Genomic DNA, 24,483 nt, shown 5'->3' with positions numbered 1-24,483 from the left:
ACAACCACATGCTTTGCAAGTAGCCCGGAGTCACCGTATTTGAACCTCCGTGGCCATAAGAGGATTTTTGTTCCTTCTTGGATTTGAACTTGGGACCTCCAGACATTTTTGGCCTTTGGAGCCAAGCTCAAACCAATCAGACACCACCCTTATGGTTTCAAATGTTTAGTTGTCATGTAAATTAAATATTAATTATTTATTAAATAAAATGATTGGATTAGATTCCTTACGATTATCACAAATATTTATGATACTCGTATGATTATGGTTCTCTAGAAGATCCAAATGTAGCCCTTAAAAAGAAAGAATGGAAGAATCTATCCAAATTGTTAGATTAAGATGATTAAACTGATGTATTTACAACGCTTTTTATAAATTAAAATACCCCCTCATTTATTAATTGAAAATCTATAAAAAATAATTAAAATTGGAGGAAAAGAAATTACAACCGCACTGCATTTCATGGTGTGGTTGTTTGCGGTTTGAGATGTACACATATATTCTCTCTATCTAACAAACCCAATTTAGAGGTCGTTTACCAAAAGCTTACTCGTGTAAATGAACACCAAGGGGCCGTTTACTAAACACTTACTTCGTAAGTGCTTAGCGGATAAATTTCCACATCGGATGAACATGAGAAGGGTCAAGAATCTTACCGGGTAAGAGCAATGACAAGGATAAAGAGTCTTACCCGGTAAGTAAGGATGGTGACTCTCCTCCAGGTAAGCACTTACCCAGTAACTTGTTACATTCGATATGTTTTGATATACTAAAATCTTACGTATCAAAATAAATTATAATTTTGAATCCTATCGGGTAAGCACTTACCGGGTAAGCATTTAGGTAAACGACCCCCAAATAACATTACCTTACTGGATGAATATGTAAGGACCAAAAATCTTACCCGATAAAAGCGAAGACAATAATTTCAAGTCTTACCCAGTAAGTGAAGACGAGAACTCTTACCATAGTTAACACTTACCGGGATAAATTGTTGCATACGATACATTTTAGTGAATAAAATCTTGCCCTATAAGTAAACGATAGTGTTGAATTTTACCGGTAAGCGCTTATCGAGTAAGTGTTTAGTATACAAAATTATGGTTTGGAGGGATAGGATGTAGGCAGATATTTTCTGTGTCTCAAATAGACAAAAGGTTGTCTCTGAAAAAAAAATCCAACTTAGAAAAGTTGAAATGAAGAGAAGCCAAAAATGCACTTGCTCAATGCTCCTTCCAGAATTGACAATGGAAAAACAGTAAAGATAGGTCCAAGTTTACTGTTTACTATGCAGATTTGACTTTGAAAGTCAAACAGCCAGGCTAACTATCATATAGCATCTAAATCCAATTCAGCCATCAAGTTCACATAAAAGATCATACAAACAAACATTTCACTACTTATAACACCACTTTACAAATACAACATCATCTCCAGATTGGCCCCAAACTCCACCCTCTCAATTGCAGATACAACCCTATCAACACATACAAAACTAGCATCAGTCTCATGTTTTGACTTCAGCCCAGTGAAGGCAAATTATATATATATATATATATATATATATATAGAGAGAGAGAGAGAGAGAGAGAGAGAGAGACTTGGGATCGTGAAAGGATAAAGAGTTATAATGAGGACATGAAAAAAAATTCTTCATCTACGTTCAATTACCTATTTCTATCAACATGACTGAAACTTTAACAAATTTATTTATGTGAAAATTCGTGAAGGCGAGTGAGCGAAGATAAAAATAAAGATTAAGGTAGATGAAGGTCGTGTTTTCGGTCAGCAATCAATTGAAGATACATGATTTTTTTGACGTTAGATCAAAAAATCAACTCATCCAACGGTTTAAAAGTGTTATCGCCTAAACTCTTATCTCACCAGAACCCAACCCTATGTATATGTATATACACGCACAAGGGAGAACCAGAAAACTTAATCCAAACCGTTAGATTAAGATGATCCAACTGATGTGATCAAAAAGGTAGTTAATAACCACCTAATTTTAAAAACAAAAATATCCCACCTATTTTTTAATCAAAAGTCAGCAAAATATAGCCAATGGAACAGAGAATAATTAGTTTTTCATAAAGATGGCATTCAAGTCCCAAACTAAGGAGCTTTCTCATTAAAAGGTGAAATCAAAATGGGCTTTTTACGATTTTTCTTCATCATCTTAGGGGCCGTTTACCTAAATGCTTATCCGGTAAATGTTTAACATTATGAGTCAACACTATAATTTATTTTATTGGGTAAGATTGTAGTACATCAAAACGTATCCTATACAACAATTTACCCGGTAAGCGCTTACCCGGGTAAAAGTCGTCACCCTCACTTACCGGGTAAGACTCTCTATCCTTATCATCGCTCTTACCGGGTAAGATTCTTGGCCCTTGCCTTACCGGGTAAGACTCTATCCTTATCATCGCTCTTACCGGGTAAGATTCTTGGCCCTTGCCATGTGCATCCGGTGAGAAAAATTACCCGGTTAGTACTTACCGGGTAAGCGTTAGTAAACGGCCCCTTAGATGATGATAACAAACCAAATGACAATGATGTTAAGAAAACTATTCTATTTGCTCTCAACAGAAGGGTCTATAAGACATACCAGAACCACAAAACAAGAAAAACAACACCACACACATATACCAGTCCTAAGTTATAATATGTGACAAATTAAATCAAGATAGTACTATAATTACCTAATTATACTTGAGAACTTGCATCAATAGAGTTCCAAGATTTACCTCTCAATAGATGAGAATCCATTTCAAAAGATCATACAGGATATATAGTGACCCAGCTTGAGAACCAAACCTGAAATGCATGAAAAGAGTCAATATTTGAATACAGAAGTTCCATTTCAAACATCTAAAATCCTAATAATTCAAATATTGCTTTTTGTACGAGATTCTGAAAGGAAAGATGATTGAAAGCATTTCAAAGAAAATGAACATGGAGAAAAATCCAACTTCTCCATAAGGGCTGCAGACCTAGAAATTTTTTCAAGTGGTGGGACAGTTTTTACAAAATCATCATTGGTCTATTTGTTAGTTTCCTTGTTTTTTGTATGTGAGTTCTTGTGTTCGAGTCTTTATGCCAATTTTTTTCAAAAACATAACAAATCTGAAATTAAAGGCTAAAAACTAAGAAATGATACAAATGGGATTCAAACCCGCGCCTGAAAAAGAAGAAAGAACCGTGCAAACCAACTCTAAAAAGAGAAACTTGTGTCATTGTAGTTTCAAATAATATATGCTTGCACCTAACAAAATAATATGGTGGCACCTTTCACAATCCTAATTTTTTACACTATGATTGAGAAAAGAGAAGCCATAGCAAAATTATATGCATTTTGGGCCTCAATTTCTGGAAGTGTGGCCCGTGCTACCATAAGCACCATAGTGGGTCCGCCCCTGCACAAGGGACACCCACTAGTTCGAGTCCCCTCAGGGCCACTGGAGGTTTTCCTTGCTGTTAGCTTCAGCGTCCCATGGGATTGCCACAGTTCTAAAAAAACTTGCAAAGACTAGTTAAGATATGTAATTATGAGAACAATCGAGTATCTGATAGCATCCGACAATACTTCCATTTGGAACAAAAGTTTTTGCAAAGTGGACACCAATCTAGTGAGCAAATAAAAGACAAGCCAAGATCATATCAAGGGAGTTGCAATGTTGATAGTTCATGATATTGGCAGTGTGTGAACTGTAAAAAGCACCAGATTCAAATACCTTGTCACCCAGAAACTGGAGCATTATGTTTGCTATTGTTGATGCTCATCATAAATGTCTTTCCCCACTGTTGCTTCACAGAATCTGGAACCAATGTATCATCCTCAAAAGCATTCCATGCATCCCCTCCGGCACCAGCAATAACCCAATTGATTTTGCTTGGAGGATCGACAAATGATGAGGTCTTCTCCTTTCTAGATATGCTTTTTTTCCATGAATTGTAAGAACCATGGTCCTAACAAAGAACAAGATAGCAGTGGTAAGCAATGGTACAAATAACAATAAGAGCATCTCCAACAGATTCTCCAAAAACAGAAAATGAAGATGTTGGAGTTTTAACCTATTCTTTTTGTTGCAAGGGATCCTCCAAAACTTTCCCCAAAATGCAAAAAGTAGAAAAGAGAGGATAAAAATCTCCAAATTTGGAGAACTTTCCAAATTTAAATGCTGAAGAGAGAGAGAGATGTTTCTTTAATGTTCCCATCAATGAAGTCGAATGTATTATCATTTCATATAAAGTCGATCTTGAAGATTTTTGGGATATGAATATTTGTAAGAATATAATTTATGTCCAAAACAGAGATGGATGTAAAAAAATTTATTTTAACTTTTGCTTCTCTATTTTGCAGAAATTATAGAGAATCTGTTGGAAATGATCTACTTCAGCCAAACATAAGTTGATCCATAAGCTCAACCTTTATACGATTGCTTAATTTGAAAGCCTTGGAAAGGGGCAAAATATTCTCTCTCATTCCTTCTAGTACAACTGACAATGGTGAATTTTCTTCCAGCTCTTCTAGGTGCTTCTGAACTGCTACCATCGATCGGAACCTTTGTCCAGTCCCAGGCTCATAGTAATACTGCACAAAATGTGGTAAAACGTCTCAGATCGGATGGTGAATTTAACAAAATTAAGCCTATATTCATATGTAAAGAAAGACATTCTTGCCTTCTGAAACTGACCAAATACCAAAAAAAATTGAAAAGGTAATAGAACATGCAAAATCAACACAAGAAAGATGTGTTTTATTGGATTAGACACGTGAGGCCTGTAGCATATTATATGGATATGTACCAGAATAAGTCCAATCAGAGATTATCTCATCAATTTAGCATCTGCTCTCTTTTATGAAGACTAAGAAGCGCATATTGGAGCTGTAGTGAGAAGAGAAAAAGACCCACACATAATCAAGTCACAATGTAGAGTTTCTTCTTCATCATCACTTACTTTTCCGTTCCTTATAGCTACGGTAATGGAAAATCCCGTGATGAGCTAGACACACTTTCAGAGACAATGGAACAAAGGTCATTAAGTTTATCTTTCTTTGTTAGATGTTTGCTATCAGAACTTGAGACTGTGAGTCTGTAACAATTACTTCGGTTTAATTTGCTTGCATATTTATTCCAGACAACAGATTTTAGATGCCATGAAACCAGGGTCATAAAGTTCTCTTTTGTCTCTTTGTAATAGTTGTTTGCTTTATAGAACTTCTAATTGTATTGATTACTTGAGTTCAATTTATATATTTATCCATCCAAACTACAGGCTTTTATTGCGTTGATTTTAGTTCCAGATTTAACTGGTACTTCATCCCCAGCAACCTGCGAGCACAATCGTTTAGGACTTTAGGTGTTAAAGACAGGACGTCTATGAACAAACAGGTTACACCCAGGATTAAATTAACTTATCTTGTTTTCTTTTGCGTTTGATGTTGTGGGCAAAAAGGTTTTTACAAAGACAGATGTATTGTCGAGAACCCGAGATTTTCTATGGATCAAGGTGGAATCAGAACCTAAAAGTAATCCTTTTACCATACAATTCACCTTCCTTATTCTCCTCGCACTTCTTTTTAATTGTCTTTCAGTTGTAACTATTCTTAGATCAGTCGCTATTTTATCCTAGTCAAGCTGTTAACTAAAGTAATCATAGATCCAGTTCCCACTGAAGACAATTAATTGCAGTGACCACAGATCAAGTTTCCACTAGAGACAACTAATTACAGTAGAAATAAAAAATTTCCTGGGATTCTGTCCCCTTCATCAAAAAAATTGTGGTAACCATAGATCAAGTTTCCACTGGAGACAATCCCACTTATCTTGTGTAGATTAGATTGAGTTGGTTTCCAATGCTTCCCTTTTGCATATAACAGCATGCATCACATGCTCCTGCCATGAGAAACTTCTACATCCAACATAAGAGATACAAAGGTTTGAAGATATTTGCAGAGTTGAGATCTCTTCCTATGGACAATAAAAATTTAGGGGCCAGGTAAGAGTCACCACTCTCACTTACCCTACTGCGTAAGATTCTCGGCCAGCAAAATGGCATAGGAAGATTGTTGGTAAATGTCTCTTACCCGGTAAGCGCTAACAGGGCAAGAATCACCACCTTCACTTACCGGGTAAGATTATCAGTCCTTGCCATGCCTCTTACCAGATAAGATTTTCAGTCCTTGCCATGCTCTTCGGTAAGATAAATAGCCCGGCAAGCACTTACCCGGTTGGCATTAGGTAAACGGCCCCTTAGTGAGCTGATAGTAAAGGACAGGTTTATTTAATGCCTTAGCTGCCTGGATTACTATGTCTTTTTCTTTAATTTCGTTGCAGGTACATGCGTAAGCTTCTGCCTCTACTAACACAACTTGGTATTTTCTGCTTGTAGCATTTAGGGGTTGTTTACTAAAATTTGTGGATAAATACTGATGGGTAAGAGGTCTGACTGAGGCAAGTGCCAAGTAAAAAATTATTGTTTACTAAATGTTTTATGTTAAGCACTAAGTAAATAAAAATAGACTATTACCCTTTTATCAAAAATTGTTGTTTATAAAATATTTCAAATACATTTCTTTTATTTCTTTTTCACTTATGAATTTATATTGATACTCATTATAATAACAAATTATAATTTTTTAAAACAATTGTAATGCAACTATTCAAGCACTCAAATTTTATAATTAAAATAAATGAAATATATTTAAATATACTTTATTAGTGTACTGGCTTTGGAATTGCAGTTCACGAGATTATGGGAAAGGAACAATGCGCTCCAGGCTTCAACACCACCGTCCCCGTCTCTCTACATTATTTCTTCTCATCGTCTGGCCACAAATCACAACCACCATCCACCTTGATTATATAATTCTTCATCGATGAACCACCATGCCTGGCGCGACCATCATTAGCAAAACATTGGCATGCCGTCAGCCAGTCTGGTAGTTCCTCCCGAAGTTTTTCCTCGAAGGAGGAATGCTTCCGGCCAACAGTTTTTCTTGATTATTTCTGGGGTAGTAGTTGTAGGATAAGTGTCTCGATGGTCGTCACGAAAAATGATGGGTCGAGGGGAAGGGTTGGGTTTTTGGAGAGAGGATAGGGACTAGGGAGGGGTAATACAGGAAAAAGCCGCTGACAGTAGTCAGCAAGGTTCCAATCTCTTTCTCCAGTAAGATGAACGGTCGGCATCAAACACCGGTCATGGTTATTTTTTTCCTGGTAAACAAGTATCTCTTACTCCGGTAAGACCCTCTTAACCGGGTAGGAGGAAGACAGATGCAAGTAAGCAGGCCCTTAATAGAGTTATAATATTCCACGATTGGCCCTAGTCCAACAGAGATTTCTTGCAAATACTTGGGTTATGCCATGCCTGGCATCCTCATGCCTCCGGATTTTTAATCCCCTTCGATTCAAAAGACTAAAGCACTTTCTGGGAGTCTAAATAATGATAAGAGATGCAAACAACAAGAAGGATCTCGGAAGACAAGAGATGCTGCAAGGTAGTAGCTTTCCCTTTAGTACAAAAAGGAAGTTACTGTGTCACTTGCCTAAATGTTTGCTGGTAGTCAAATAAGCCACTTTCCAAGTAAAGAAAATCAGATATAGGTATCCACTATCCAGCATTAGTGATGTCCTTGACGCAAGAACTCTATATTCAGAGATGGCTTCCCAACCCAATAAATGTATGGCATAAGTGTCTTATAATTTATCTATATATTAAGCAAAAGTGCAAAACCCCTCCTACTCCGTGTCACTTTCTTAACCAAAGGCTATCTGATGCCTTCTCATTGGCATTTGGGTTGAGTCAAAAGCATCAATTTATTGTATCTTCTACAGATTTTGTATCATCCATTCATGTCTTATTAACTACCATATAAATAAACAGAAGAGACTTCCAATAATGGAGCAGCATAACATAGAAAAGAACAGAAAACACAATAAAAGAATCTAGACATATATATGCAACTGTCGATGGCAACAGAAACCCACAAATCCAGAACACAGATATATACAAACAATGAAAACTTATTTGCATTTTGTCCTTTTGCCTCCAAGTGTAAGACTAATAAACATACAGTGATCATATGTAGAACCATAGGAACTTAAAAAGTGCCATCCCTTCACTCAGTAGCCGATACAGTCAACCAGGTCACTTACGAAAGGATCCCACTAAGGTAGTAAGGTGTACCAATTTAAGCCAGTATATAGGTAGGTCACTTTAAAAGTATAAACCCTACCACCACCACAGTGGAGACTGAACATACTGTTACATTTAAATCAAGAGATATTTTTTAGCTGACATTTAAAATGTAAAGCATTTGGTTTGAGAAAATTAATTTCACTGCACAAAAGGCATAATGAGAGGAGAAAAAACAAAGCTGGCTTACCAATCAAAACATATGAGTTACAGATAAAGAATGCTACCTTGTCAATATAGCCTCCAGATCTACGAGGTACCTCCTCCACAACCCAACCATCAGGGAGTTTAAAGGAGGATGTAGGCGAGATGATTGGGGTAGACACATTAACCAGCTGATATTGATTATCTTTATCCTCTTCCAAATCTAACTTCTGCAATGTCATTAGCATGGACGTGAGCATCTATTCGCATGTTCGGTCAATCAAGTGTGTGTTCAGTAGAATTTTCGACAATCATTAAATTCCAATAAGCTAATAGTCAACTAAAAGATTGTGAAGGATGTATATATATTTTGGAAACTGGAAAGAAAGGATGAATGATAGTTAAATGTCGGACTTTCTTCATGCATGAGATAGATGGACCGCCTTGTCTCCAATCACCAAAAACAATTTGTTCAAGAAATATTAGAAATAGAAACATTGTTAAATGTCGGAACAAAACTAAAAAGCGTGAGGATATGCAATATTTACAAGTTATATCACTTACGACTAGCTAATAAGTGTTGCATGACTGAAAGTTTAAAGCTTACCTTTCCGCTGACCACAATCATATTTTGACTGCCTGAATTCTGCAAAATGGAAATGATGAAAAATAATTAAAACTCTTGTTGACAAGAAAAATTAAGAAATACAAACATTAAATGTTGGAACAAAATAAAAAAAGATTTAGGATATGCAACATTTACAGGTTATATCACTTATGACTAGGTACTAGTTGTTGCATGACTGAAAACTCAAAAGCTTACCTTTCCACCGGCCACAATTGTATCTTGACTGTCTGAATTCTGCAAAATGAAATAATGAAAATTAATTGAACTCTTGTTGACAAGTTTGAGAAAATTCTGCAAAATGAAATAATGAAAATTAATTGAACTCTTCTTGACTGTCTCAAAAGCTCCGGACCTCACCTTTTCATGATGATGAGAGTTTAGCCTCTTCGCCTTAAATTTTGCAGGTGTAATTCCTTCAGTGATGTATCTCTCAACCTCTTTAAGGGATCGAAACTGTCGTCCAGTTTCAGGATCACGGTAATACTGCAGAATGATATTTATAAATTTCTAGTTCTCACTGTAAATGCAACTTGAAATTCTTGTATGAGTTTACATAACAGGCTTTTATTATTTTTAAAGGATGATGAATAGAGAAAGAAAAAAGACGAGAAACTACTGAAACTGAAAAAAAAGTCACATGGCAGTTGGTGCATCTACAACTATGACCTATTTGTAAGGTTCAACATGCACCATTCACCAATTCTGGAGGCATTGTTGTTCCTTAGATTCACATTTACCCAAGCCTAATCCTTATAGAAAAGACTTAAGGTGAAACATTTGTACAAACGCCAAACCATGCAAATGTGCAAGGACGTTCCATTTGTGGACTATAGCAGTAATAATGGCTCACCATAGGCCGACTCATAGGCAGTACAGGGAAAAAAAAATCCTTCAAATCTGCTACTCCCTCCATCCCAAAGCAAGTGTCCACAATTCTATTTTAGTTTGACCCAAAATAAGTGTACTTTCCAATTCTTCCCTTAATTATGAGATGGATATATTCATTACTATCTATTATTAAGAGTAAATTTGTCATTTAGTTAATTAAAAGGTGTAATAATTACACATTTGTAAAACTGTGTACCCTTTTCATAGTGGACATTTAATTTGGGACACAGGGAGTAAGACATCTACCACTGCTCTCCCATTTGCAGCCAATAAGTGACATTGATCAACTAGTTTGCCAGCCACTATCTCACCAAAAAGCTATGAACATGATGAGTGTAAAGGATATTTCGTTGTTAGTTTGTTTCTGGATATTGGGCAAGGAAAAGGTTGAGTTTCAGTTGTGGAAGCATCCACAAGAGATAAGGGAGTTGGACACTATCTGGAGAGGTAAACAATTGCCCTCTTGGTCTACTTTAAAGAAGGCTAGAAGAATCTTCAGTGTTGACACTGTTAAATGACAGTCCTGCAGAAAAAAAATATGTAGAATTCACAGCTCATGAGAAGACACTAGCATGGACATTATGACCCTTCCGTGATTGATCTGTTGGACCAATGAAAAAGCATCCTAGTCAACCAGAGTCGAGTCCATAGACTTGGTTCCATTAGGTTGGATTATTGAAAAATGTGATCACTAAGGTGAATGCGAGAGGCAGGATTAGTTCTTCAGTTTCCCATACTGATACGGAATCGATGTGATTACGTCTGACTTTGATTAATACAAAAGGCTAAATGGTTACAAAGGAAAGAAAAGGAGAAGAAATACAAATCCACAGAGGGTCCCACGAAAAGAGTTCCCTCCTCACAGCCAATAGCTATGATCCTAACAAAATGGTTGTTTCTCTGCATGCCCCTCCCTTCTCCCACACGACCTTATTTTATAACAAAAAACTAACTAATTCTCTTTATGGGCCTTGGGCCGTCTAGTGTAGACTTTCCAAGTAGTGGGCTTGGAAACACTTTGGTCTAAAATTGCATCACTTGGCCCTCCTCCAAAATTGGTCTTGTCCTCAAGACCTGCATCAGGGAATTGACTTTGAATAGTAATCGCATCCTCCCACGTTGCCTCTTCCAAAGAGTGACCCTGCCACTTAATGAGCCACTGAAGCACGGTTTCTTCTTGACGGACGTAAGAACGAGTAGCTCTAATGGCCTATGGAAACAGTTTTTCTGAAACGTCCAATCAAATTCTGCAGGCAAGGAAAGCTCCACCGAAGCACCTTGGACAGCTTTCTTTAAAAGAGAAATATGGAAGACTGGATGAACCTTGAATGAAGGTGGAAGTTGTAAACGGTAAGCGACCAGACCAACCTTCTCCAAGATCATAAACGGGCCATAATAACGAGGTGCCAGCTTTTGATTGATTCGTTGAGCCACCGAAAACTGTCGATAGGGATGTAACTTGACATAAACTTGTTCACCCACTTCAAACGAAACATCACGCCTTTACTTATCAGCTTGTGTCTTCATGAGGGTTTGTGCTTGTAGTAAATGAGTCTTCAATTGTTTTAACGCCTCATCCCTGTCTTTTAACTCCTGTCCGACCACCTCTACACGGACTTCTCCTGGAATGGATTGTGTCACATTCGGTGGTTTGCAACCATAAACAATTTCAAAGGGAGTAACAACGGTTGATCCATGAAACAATGAATTATACAAAATTCAGCCCATGGTACCCATAACGACCATGAACGGGGTTGATCAACAGCAAAACAACGCAAATATGCTTCCAAGCAATGATTTATAACCTCCGTTTGTCCATCAGATTCGGGATGGTAAGAGGAACTCATGTGCAACTGGGTTCCTTGTAATCGGAAAATCTCCTGCCAAAAATGACTCATAAACAGAGGATCCCGGTCACTTACAATGGATTTTGGTATACTGTGAAGCCGAATAATCTCACGAACAAAGATATCCGCAATATTTCGGGTCGTGTACGGGTGTTTGAGAAGAATAAAATGACTAAAATAGTCGATCCACCACAACTAATACGGCGTCAAAACCCTTGGATTTAGGCAATCCCACAATAAAATCCATTGATAAATGCTCCCATATAGTTGCTGGTATTTCCAACGGCTGCAGTAGACCCGCTGGGGTTAACGAACTCGATTTACACCTTTGACAAATGTCGCACTCTTGTACAAAATGTTGGACTGTAGTGGTCATGCCTAGCCAATAAAGTTTCGCCGCTAGACGACGATATGTTCTGTAATATCCTGAATGTCCACCGTAGCTGTTGTATGGAATTCTTGCAACAATGTTGGAATCCACTTGGAATTGAGTGAAATTACTAATTTGTCTTTATGGTATAAAATACCCTTGTGAACTGTGTATCCGGGATGAGAATTACGATCTTGATGGCAGTCTTCGACTAACTGTGGATGTTTATATCCAATTTGACTTCTTCCAAAAGTTGAGCACCCTGTACCTACACAGGTTGATAACTCATAGCCTTCATTTCCCCTTCATCGTCACGTCTGATAAGGAATCAGCAGCTTTATTTTCTTTTCCTACTTTGTCACAAATATCGAAATGGTATCCGAGAAGCTTGGCTACTCAATTTTGCTTATCGGAAGTAGTAATACGCTGATGTAAGAGATGTTTGAGACTCTTATGATCCGTATATACTACAAAATTCGTACCGAACAAGTAACTTCACCAATGTTGGACGGACAGAGCCAAAGCCATAATTTCTCTTTCGTATGCCGACTTAGCAAGATTCCGATCACTTAACACCAAACTGAAAAATGCTATGGGTCGATTTTGTTGCATCAAAACTGCTTTGATTCCTCGACCCGAGGCATCACATTCAACCACAAACGAAATCGAGAAATTTGGTAAAGCGAGCACCGGAGCAGAGGTAATGGCAGTCTTCAGAAGATCGAAGGACTGCTAAGTTGAGTCATTCCAATAAAAGTTATCCTTCTTAGTCAACTCGGTCAATAGTTTGCAATAGATCCGTAATTCCGAATGAACTTACGATAATAACCCATAAGTCCAAGAAAACCCCGTACACCCTTAACTTGTTTCGGGGTAGACCAATCGATCACAGCTTGAACTTTCTTGGGATCCATTGAAACGCCCTTCCCACTCATGGTATGGCCAAGGTAGTCCACCGAAGATTGACCGAATGAACACTTCTTATTTACCACAAACTGATGAGTCAAGAGTACTTTCAAAGTGTCAACTAGATCACGGAGGTGTTGTTCCCATGTTGGGCTATAAATTAAAATATCATCAAAAAAACCACGATAAACTTTCATAATAGGGAGCGTTGGTGAGGCCAAATGGCATTACGAGGTACTTGTAATGCCCATCATGTGTACGAAAAGTTGTCTTCTCCACGCTTTCTGGCTTCATTCTAATCTGGTTGTAACCAGATTTCAAATCCAACTTCGTGAAAAAAAATTCGCCCGATAATTCATCAATTAACTCATCTACGACATAAATCGGGTATTTATCCGGTACCGTGACCTTGTTTAAAGCTCTATAATCGACACACATTCGCCATGTTTGGTTTTTTTAACAGACCAAAATCACCGGACTAAAAAACGCATTGTTGCTTAGAAATAAAAAAGAATATCGAAAATTTGAGTGGCTGAAGCTGAAGCAGCTACTTTCGAAGTAACAGAAAGAAAAGCAACGACTGACCGAATAACTCCCAAGGACAACAACTCTTGAACTAGTCGTTCAATCTTCGTCTTGTGTGCGTGTGGATAACGGCAAGGTCGAACACAAACAGGACCTTGACTTGGCAGGAGATTAATGGCATGATCTTTGCTACGGGTAGGAGGTAACCCCATAATCTCATTAAAAACAGGAGCGAAATTAACGAACAATTGTTGTAATTGTTGTGATCGTTGATGGGGCAATGAACGAGAGTCCAAGGGTGTGATCAGCTGAGTCGTCATGCGAATCTAACAATGCCTTTGTATTCAATAACCAACTTTGTAACGAATAGTGACATGACGACGAAGAAGAACTCCCCTATAAACAAACCTCTTAACTGTGATGCCGAAACTTCATCGATTGGGACTCCCAATTGTGAATGACATCTCCCAAAGTTCACAGCCATTCAATTTCCAAAACCATATCCAGATTTCCCATCTCGAATAAAAGCGCATCGACAACAAATTCACAAGTTCCCACCGTGATCGCCACCCCATAACACTTTTGAGACACAAAAACCTTGTGTCCATCGCCTAATTTGATATGTAGTCCGAAGAAAGACGAAATCGAGAGATCCAAGGCATTTGCTAGGCGAGAGGAGACAAAATTATGAGTGGCACCACTGTCCACCAGTATAACAATCGGAATTCCATGTAACCACCCGTTCAATTTGACAGTATTTAATGTTGAATCTGGACATGTCACCTGTACTCATAAATTCGATGACCGAGCACTCACCAATTTCACCCTTCTTATTGTCCCACGTTTCCTCCTCTTTCATCAGATCAATCGTACGAAGGTCACCCTCGGTTTCTGATTCTTCATCCTCAGCTAACAGATCACTCGAAGATTTGCTTCTGGACACTTATGTGCAGGTCCAATTTGTTAACCGCACTTAAAACATAACCCCTTCTTGCGTCAATCCTCCCACGCCATTGAAGTCAACTGTACGAGAGCCACGATAACGAGCAGAAGAATTTTGTGTGGAATCATTCTTCAAAGGACCAACCACTGTCGAGTTTGACGATGCCCTAGAAGTTTCAGGTCGTGCTTCAGATCGTAAGAATCGTCTACGATCAGACCCAACACTTCCAGGCATATGGGCCTTAGGTGCGCCTTGGCCCACTTGACCAAAAGGAAGCCCAGACAGGTTTTTATCGCTTAAAGAAGAGTGTCCCTGGTATCGATACCGAGATGTCAACGCCGAATTCTCTGATGGATGCAGCATCTCCTCAACATCCTTCACTAAATACATAGCCTCCAGTCGATTCTGAGGACGATGGAGATTAACTCATCGCCTCACCTCCGGTTGCAGTCCCGCCAAAAAATAACCTAGGGCTTGAGATTCGGGCAAGCGAAGAACAAGGGAAAGCAAATATTCAAAATCATCTATGTAATCATGGATCGAATTTACCTACCTAATTAATGGTTGACAACTGCTCGTACGGATTCTGGATCTCCAGTCCACTAAAATTCTGTAACAGCTCCTGTGTCCTGTGTCAATTTTTCCCATGTAATCTCCATGGATTTCCTTAACCACTGTTAATCAGTGTTGAGCAACTCCAGACATACAAATTTAAGCCAATCGAGTTCGTAAATTGTTGGGAGTATCATGAATCTCGAAATACAACTCTGCCTTAGCAATCCATCCACAAGGATCGAAACCAAAAAATTCTGGGAGTTTGATCTTCTTCGCCGCATAGTGTAGACTCTGTCCCGATTTCTCCAAATTGACGTTAACCGAAATAAAACCATCAGAATCTATTTGAGAGCCTCCAGTTTCCAGATGTTTACACTGTTGCAGTTTCACCAAATTCAGCATATATACCCGAAATTCCTTCTGTTCTCTCTGATCTTCCTTCATGGTTTCCAGGGACATTAAATTCCCTGAACATCTGTTTGCAATTGTTGAATACGTTCCTCATGGTTCTCCAATTGGCCATGTAGACGAGTCTCCATAGAATCCGGCAGGTCCTAGGGAAAAGATACGCAATCGATGTGATTACGTCTGACTTTGATTAATACGAAAGGCTAAATGGTTACAAAGGAAAGAAAAGGAGAACAAATACAAATCCACAGAGCGGTCCTAGGGAAAGAGTTCCCTCCTCACAGCCAATAGCTATGATCCTAACAAAATGGTTGTTTCTCTGCATGCCCCTCCCTTCTCCCACACGACCTTATTTTATAACAAAAAACTAACTAATTCTCTTTATGGGCCTTGAGCCGTCTAGTGTAGACTTTCCAAGTAGTGGGCTTRGAAACACTTTGGTCTAAAATTGCATCACATACTGACATGCATTGATTTTCGACCAGCCTTGTTGAGTTAGGCTATGCATTGTAGAACAGGATACATGACTCTATAAGAATGGAATATCCCATAGCATTCGCTTCTAAAAGAATTTGGATAATTGTGCCATAGTTGAGAATGGACCCAAGGAATTAGCAGAGAGGCGTTTGGTTAGAGAGATGTGAGACTATTAATTTCACTACCCGTGAAGAACAATATGCCCTTGTTTATGAGGGACCGGATAAGCATTGTTTATTTTGCCCATAGATGAAACAATGGAGAATTAGAATAGTATAATTGGGCAAACTAATGATCTAATCTAGTCATCTAACCCATGATCCAACCAAGTGGATCATGATTTCACCCATGATGTAACTAAACCAAGTAGATGGACCGACCCATTCCAAGTTTTCACAAGATTATGAAATTAAAACATTGACTTGCACTATACAAAAAATATGTCCATACTTGTACAATGAATGTCACTAAAACATAATATTTAAACTTCGAACATATAAAATAATTTTACAACACAAACTAAAATATAAAACACTTGTATATTTCTAAAGCAAGTGTCAATGCAATTCTACCATACAAGTTTTTTATATATACAAACTTTAAGGCTTTCATAGTTTAATTTGAGGCAAATATCATTGCCAGGAAAGATTCTTGATAACAAGGTTCATGGTTACAACTTACAAGAATCAAAGCAACATTGTTTTCTAGCATATGAAAAGAGAGTTCAAACTAACAACAGAAATAGAAGAAAGAAAAAAAAACAAAGGTGCATAGCTATGTCATTGCAATCAATCACTATCAAGTCCAGAAACTCTAGAAGCATGGATGCTCATATCATGACAATTTTCCTTCCACAACAAATCCCAGATCAATGATTGAATGACCATTGCTAATCCTAAAATCAATTTAGAGAATGAATCATAAGGTTTAGAAGGGTTTTTCATGCAATAGTTAAATAAGGGCAGCTTCCTACCAGTTTTTTCTTTTAGCTTTTATTTTTAATATTTAAATGGAGTCAGTTTTTTTACAAAGATGAATCATGGATTGATCCCAGTACTATCTGTCTAAATGACCCAATTTATTAGATCGTTTACTGGATCATTAAATCACTTTTACTGATTCATTGGTCCATGTAAATGAATCAAATTTGATAAGATTTGGATCAAGATCCGACCCATTGACACACCAAGCTACACGCTACTCATGATAAGCAAGTTGCAAATCAATTAGACACGGTGGTTGATTGCTCATTTGGTTGAGTGACATATTTACCATGAGTAGGCTTGTGCAATTGTCGGTCCTAATAATAACTTTACCCAAAATGATTTTCATCTTCACCTCCAAGAATTTCATTCTATGGTAGCGTTTGGTACACAGACTAGATGGGACGGGACTGAGCAGGACATAATTGGACAGTACTGAGTTGGACATGACTAATTGTCTGTTCTGCATTTGGTAGGACTAGAACAGGACTAGACAAAACTATTAAAATGACCAAATGACTAATTCCTCTTTGATATTACAAAAAGATCCACGGTGCTTTCTGGTAAAGGTTAACTCAAGACAGTGTTTCTTTAGCTTTCTTTCATTATTGAAATTTTGATCATAACTTGTAGAAATCTTGAAAGGTGATATTATTTGGCTATCGCAAGGTTTTCAAGTACGGAAACATGAGGCGAGGCGTTTCCCTTCGCGAGGCAAGACGTAAGCCTCAAGGCAGTCCGAGGCGTAAGTCTCGAGGAGGAAAAGGAAAATAAATAAAATAATATTATATATGTAATACTTAGCTGATAATAATATTTAGAATCATAATGTTGCTAATAAAGTCTTCAAATACTTTAATTTAAGTAATTAATTGTTAGAGATTTTATTATTTAATAAAAACAAATCATATGAACAATAAAAGTCTCGCTATTAAAGAGAAACATTAAAAGCCTCCCACATAAAGAGACAATAAAAGTGACACATATATCAAGAGAAGAAGAAAAGTCACTCCTGCAACGTAATCCCTAATACGTAGTCTTACTGTACAAAAACAAAAAATCACACATAGCAATAAGTTTTCTTCTTCAATGGCCATGCACAAGGACAAAGCAAGGGGCAGAACTTTCACTTTAATGGGTCATCAATCGGTAGGTATATTTTCTTTGGTTTGGCATATTTTCCAACCCTAAAGTCTTAGTACTGCCTCAGCACCACCTCTACCGCCTCAGACCTGCCTCAATAGTTCGAGGCATACGACCCAACCAACCTAGCAGAGGCACCCCCTCGCCTCGAGGCGTACAACTCGATCGTTTTAGCAACCATGGTTATCGGTGACAAATCTTTACAAGTTTACAACCTTCTTCTACTTGGGTTTTAGAGATAACATGATGAGCCATTGGTCGATACAATATCCCATTCCAAGTATAAGTAGTTTAAGTGTAAAGGAGAATTGATCTATCACATGGTGTGTCTAGAATGTAAACCATTGATTCACACGACATATCTATGATTTTGATTATCTTTGCTACAAGAATTAACAGATCTGAAGCAATTTGAAATTACCTTGTCAGTAGTGCCTCCACCCTTACGAGGTACCTTTTCAACAGACCAATCTTTAGGCAGAGTAAACTTTGGGGTGCCTTGCATATTTGTTGGAGACACCTGCAATAACCGTTGGCATTAGCATATGCAGATGTCATAGTATTTCCCATTTTATTTGTAAGGATAAGTTGCTCTTAAAATAAATATAATAAAATGAAACCATTCACTATATATTGTTGTTGAAGTTTGATGTTTACAGAACCTACCAAAATGCCTTTTGGGCAAATGAGAACACTCCAGCCGAAATAACCTTGAAGGGGGTGTTCAACCCTCATAATATGCAAAAAGTGGTATAGACCTTAATAGTCCCCCTTCACCCATCACCACCCCCAATGTGATCATCTTTCAGTTCTGTTGCAAGGCATAAAGAGTATAGTCTTGCTACAGATAGATGAATGGTAAATAAACTAAATAAATTTGACCTTGCATTGATGCTACAGTCAAGTCTCAAGTGATAATCTCTCTTGTTTATCCAAATGTTTGCCCTAGTACAACACCATATGATGACAATTTAACAAGAATCTTGTAGCCTGCTAACAAGGATTGAAAAAGACATAGAACCTTTATAAACAATTATGTAGTTTTTTGAGCTTGTGAAAGTAAGTAACAGGAAACCAAAAGGCAGTCAATCTATTCTATATCTTACTTTAAAATGGAGAAGTCCATAAAATATTGACACACCATGGGGGTCAACATAATACAAATTCATGGAAAGATAAAGGTATACACGGTATCTTCTTGGGGGTTGAACATATTTGTTTTTTTACTGGGTTGCTAATTGTGCACCCAAAAACCATCAAACAAGCAAACAACTAAGGGAAGAAGGTTTTGCTTCCCTAATTACTATATGAAAAAGTACAATAACAACTTTTTAATATATTAAACATAAGATAAATTAGCATCATTTGAGTCCTATGATAAGTTGTTCATTCAGATTTGCAAATATATACGATGTAAACTCATTCCCAACATGTATAACCTGAGGAGACATAAAAAGCTCATCATGTAGAAATACATTGTTCCAGAAACACGTGAGTACCATATATTTAGTTTCTTAACAATTTCTCTTTGCTATATGGCAGTATACACACACACCTGGACAATTCGGCAAGCCACCAAAATGTCAAGAAACTTCACTATAAGGTGCTGATATCACCAAAAAAGGAATGACATTAGTATTTATTTTCCACCGTTTCATTTCATTTTCCTTTCCATTGTGTAGGTCCTATATTGTTACGTAAGTATCCATGTGTTTTTGGGGCCTACGAGATGGAAATAGAAGCAAATCAGATGAACCAAACGAACCGACCATGTATGTCTAGTTAAAATCAGAGAAATGTTTATTGACCTCTTTTTTCAAGCATAGCTCAATCAAACCTAATACTCCCTTGGTCCAAAGGAAGAGGAGCAGTTCAGCTTTGAATTTGTATGTCAGCCGGGCAAAACTTTAGTTCCAAAACTTTTCTGAGAAATAAATCTAAATCTCGCAACTCAGAAGTTATCCCACAACTGATTTACGCCATTAGCCCACCTATAGGAGTATCATGGCCTGACTAATTCTCGAAAATTGAACTATCTATTGAGAATAAACGTAATTTCGTAGATAAAATAGTTCCTTGAAATGCATTGCCAACAAGGTCATTCAAAGTACGTGAGTTCCTGAGAGGTATACCGTATCGAAGCGAAGGCCGTCGGAGCCCGGGACCTTTTGAATGGCCGAACCGTCGCTAGGGGAGAACGCTGAGGAGGTGGTGGACATAGGGGTGATTGAAGATGAACTGGAAATGGAATGAGAAATAGGGGCTACAACGTCGGCGAGGACAATCTGACGGTGGTGGGCGTAATCATCGCCGTCGGTGACCGGCTCCTCCATTTGTTGGTAATTGTGACGGGCGTACACCGTCGTGAGTCGCACTATTCATTGCTTTTTTGGTATCTATTAGGTTTTTGCCGGTTAGCGTCATATTCAACCCTCGATTAAACAATTTTTCCCCAATTGTATTTGGGAATTAGGGTTTACAAATTAGGGTTTAGGGTTCATTTCATTTTTTGAGAGATTCGCAAGGTGATAGAACGTGTGATATCGTTGAATCAAAATCATAATCATTTAGAACAAAAAAGTAAGGGAATGTTTAGATTGCTTGTTTAAAATTAACTTATGTTTTTTTATACAAGTTCTTATCAATTTATTATAAGTTAGAAATTTTTAATTTATCCAAACATTCAAAAATATTTATTACTGATATCACACCGAAATAAATCAATAAGTTGTTTTTATAAGCAATTCTAAACACCCCTAAATAAATTGGAAGTTTTCTACTACAAGAATTTAACATAATAGTCATCATTCTCATTCATTCTATCGAATGACATTTTTGTTCATCAAAATATATTGTTAGCAATAAGAGGTTTCTTCCTCATTTATTGGGTAAGATTTTTTATGCTTGTTTTGCGTTTTACGGAATAAGACTATCAGTAATTTCATGTTTATATGATAAGATAAGTGACACCCAGTAATTAACTGGTAAATGGTTGCTTAATGAGTTTCTATATAGATTATGATATCAGCTTTTGGAACTCTTATTAGGAGATGTAAACGGTGTGTCCCATGGATATTTGGGACTTTGGCTGGTGCCTGAAGTCGAATTTCAAATCTCGTTTTCATTGTGCAATAAGGTTCATCTTCATGTTGTGTTAATACAAAGAAAATGTGATTTGATGAGCTTTGCTACATCTTTGAACGCCCGCTATCTAAATCACACAACAGTTTCTTGTATCTATGATGCTCGTTTATTTTAAATATAGGTAAACAGGTTTTAAAAACTTATTGCAATTTTTGTTGGTTTTATATGTCCGGTTTGTTGTAGGATTGGATTGTATTTGGAGGGATTTGAAATTAAATCTCATGTTTTATTTTAATGAATTCCGGGATTTCAAATCCCGAGATTTTATTGAAATCCCACAAATATAAGATTTTGAAATCTCACAAGAGTGATTGGTATTTCACGGGGTTTTATATGATTTCTATATAATAATGTTTTAAAATTTGTTAAAAACATTTGTTTTATAATAATTAATTAATTAAAAGTAACTTGATTATTTTTATAATTTATTTCATAAATTATTTATAAAGAATAAAATTCAATTACATTTTAAATGTTACAAAGCAAATACTTCAAATCATTCTATGAAATCAGATACTTTAAAACTATTTCATCAAACCAAAACATAATTTTAAAATAAATTAACAAATCATAAGATGTAAAATCCAAATTATATTGAAGATTAAAGGGGTGTTTGAGATTGTTTATAAAAACAATTTATTGATTAATTTCGGTGTTGTATTGGTAATAAACATTTTTGAGTTTTTGGATAAACAATTTATACTGGTGCCAACCCGGTAATAAAAAGTTTTTGAAAAAGTTAACCATTCTGATTTATAATAAATTAATAAGTATTTTTATAGAAAAGTATAAGTTGTTTCAAACAAACAATCCCAAACACCCCTAAAAATGTAGGAAAAGTAGATTTGCAACGTGATATACTAATTTATAAGAGTATTTTATACACATTATTTATATTTTCTTTAAAATAATAGTATAAAAGTTAAAATCTTTAAAAAAAAATTAGAGTTTATTTATTTTTTAATAATTTATTATTAATTAAAATATTTTATAAATTTATTATTTCAATAAACTTTTAATTTTCTTTCTATAAAATAATAATATATTCAACTTCATTAATAGAAACAAACAATTTTCTTCTTTTAATAATTAATTCAAATTTAAATATGTTTATTCCCTCGTTCCTACATTTTTTATTTTAGATAAAATTTTAGAAAATTTGTTAAAGCACAAAAGTAAATGTTGGGTTTTAAAAGAAACTTGTAACAATAAATGCAGCGGAAAATAAAATTTTGGTACAATAATTTAGAAAAAAAAATTAAAACACAAAGTCGGATCCGATGAGACATTTAACTAAATTATAACACACCATATGGTGTTTAGGAATGTACCTTTTAGGATCTAGTGAAAAAACCTGATGTGGCACTTAGAAACCAAACACGGTTTCCTCTACAATTGATCCACACACAAACACGTGTAGATTCTCCAACGGTTGCTAGCCCAAAAAAAACCCTAAATCTAAATATGTGTATGTTGACTAATTAATCAGATTCAGAGAATTGAATTCCCTTCGACTGAATTGGTCTGACACCCTATTTATATATGTTGGTATCATAGTCATCTTATAACTTTAGATAATGTTTGATATTTATCTGGAAATAATTATATAATTATCTAAAACTTTAAATAATTATGCTTATTTATAGATAATACCATGTAATTAACATAATTATGTTTTAACATGTATTCTATAATTATTCTTCAGGAATAATTATTTAACTGTCAGTCATGACTTTTGGATTGCTTTCAAATGGAAGCAAACATATTTGTGTGCAACCCTATGGGTTTACATACTCCTTAACTGTATTGTAATGTGATACGTGTCGTGGGCATATGATAACTTACAGTAAGCTATAATCTCTATTTTAGAAATTTGTCGAAGATGCTTCAATGATTAAAATAGTTTGGTCTACGTCCACTTTATCGAGCATACCTCGAGAAAACTAATCTACTAAAAACCCAATAATTCGTTGTTGTAGTTTGTGTACAGAATCGCTTTTGAGAATAAAAAACCATCCTTTCATCCAAATGATAACATAGGAAAATCAACAACGTGATTACCACGCGGTATTTTTATATGTTACTCAGCTAAATACTGACCACAATAATATGTCAGTTGCAATAACAACCCAAAACAATAAATATAACGTATATGTCAAAAATAACAGATTGCTAACAACATAACCATAGAAGCAAATTTACTATATGAAGGTTTGTCTCTGTATTTTTTCTTTCAATCTTGAGCAAAATGATAAGATAATAGGACATGAGCATATTTGAGTACATGCAGTTGATTCATTTCACTAAATAAAATGTACACATAATGCTCGCCTGATAAATCCATAAAGTGTATCGTTATTATATACTGGTTTAAAAGAATAACATGATTTTATTCACTGTTCACTTACAGGCTAAATATTATAATGTCATTTATCACACGACATACGAATTGTGTTTTTTATTATTGTCTTGCTTAATATAATAAAGAGCAAAATGCACAAAATAACAATCTATACTTTCACAAAAAATTTAATATAGCATTGTACTTTCAGTTTTTCTTATTACAACAATTTACTTTCAAACTATTTTTATTAGGACATTTCACTTTGAAAAATTTACTCATTATAGCATTGAGTAATATTTTGATTTAAATTTACCCATTATATCGGGTTTCCATGCCACTTCATTGTTCATGTAGGCTGTCCACATGTATTATAGTGATGTAACTTTCTTACTACATCATTGTACTTTCAAAATTTTTTCATTATAGCATCTATTGGTTCTTATTAAATAATGTATTTTTAATTTTGATATTTAGATTTTTTACGTGTTATTTAATAAATATATTAAATGAATTAAAAATTTTCTAAATTATTCATTAATATATCAGTATCAATAAAACTAGTAGAACACAACTTATCTCATTAATATTTTTTTTAAAATATATGTTATTTAAAAAAAATGTTTTTTGAAAAAAAAATAAGATTTGTTCTTTTTTTACCAAAAAATATTATCTTTTAAAAAATATATTATATTTGTTCAAAAACTTTTATTTGACGTACAAATATATTAAATTAATTAGATTTTTTTGAATTATTATTAATATAACAATATTAAAAAAGGAAGAGACTAATGACACCCCTATGTGTTACTAATGACACCCTAAGTTAGGTTTAATTATGATTGTTTTTTTTTTGTTTTTTGTGTTTTTTTTTGTTTTTGTTATTATTACCTTTTGTTTTATTATTATTTAAAGAAAATTTTAATTAATATATATTATTCATTTTAATTTCTTTTTTATTTATTTATATTATATT

General features: G+C 35.7%; 1 protein-coding gene across 3 annotated transcripts; it reads right to left on the bottom strand.

Moving 5' to 3' along the window:
• Positions 1–1,257: 1,257 nt before the first annotated feature.
• On the bottom strand, positions 1,258–20,508 carry LOC112518011 (methyl-CpG-binding domain-containing protein 7-like). 3 transcript variants are annotated; one of them, XM_025125518.1, is made up of 12 exons: positions 20,155–20,202; positions 18,905–18,967; positions 18,689–18,833; positions 18,444–18,542; positions 9,335–9,460; positions 9,173–9,211; positions 8,957–8,995; positions 8,433–8,579; positions 4,433–4,597; positions 3,738–3,972; positions 2,751–2,820; positions 1,258–1,477 (listed from the first exon to the last, which is right to left on the bottom strand). In XM_025125518.1, the coding sequence occupies exons 3-10, from the start codon at positions 18,755–18,757 to the stop codon at positions 3,742–3,744; spliced, it is 915 nt and encodes a 304-aa protein (XP_024981286.1). In that variant the 5' UTR covers positions 18,758–18,833; positions 18,905–18,967; positions 20,155–20,202; the 3' UTR covers positions 1,258–1,477; positions 2,751–2,820; positions 3,738–3,741. The 3 variants fall into 3 exon arrangements, with proteins under 3 accessions (XP_024981286.1, XP_024981285.1, XP_024981284.1); XM_025125517.1 differs by lacking the exon at positions 18,905–18,967 and having other exon boundaries at positions 20,155–20,234; XM_025125516.1 differs by lacking the exons at positions 18,689–18,833; positions 18,905–18,967 and having other exon boundaries at positions 20,155–20,508.
• Positions 20,509–24,483: the final 3,975 nt, after the last annotated feature.

The sequence above is a fragment of the Cynara cardunculus genome, assembly GCF_001531365.2.
Source record: "Cynara cardunculus var. scolymus isolate 2C chromosome LG 9, CcrdV1, whole genome shotgun sequence".
Lineage (NCBI taxonomy): Eukaryota > Viridiplantae > Streptophyta > Magnoliopsida > Asterales > Asteraceae > Cynara > Cynara cardunculus.
The sequence above is the reverse complement of the archived record's forward strand: the minus strand, read 5'-3'. Positions and strand labels throughout refer to the sequence as shown.

Excerpts from the sequence above, each read along its gene's own strand:
- LOC112518011 (XM_025125516.1), bottom strand. The coding sequence starts at position 20,355 with ATGGAGGAGCCGGTCACCGACGGCGATGATTACGCCCACCACCGTCAG. Across the intron at positions 9,461-18,443 it reads GTGGAGGCACTACTGACAAG|TATTACCGTGATCCTGAAAC; the intron begins GTAATTTCAAAT and ends ATCATTCTGCAG. Across the intron at positions 8,996-9,172 it reads CAATTGTGGCCGGTGGAAAG|AATTCAGGCAGTCAAAATAT; the intron begins GTAAGCTTTTGA and ends TCCATTTTGCAG.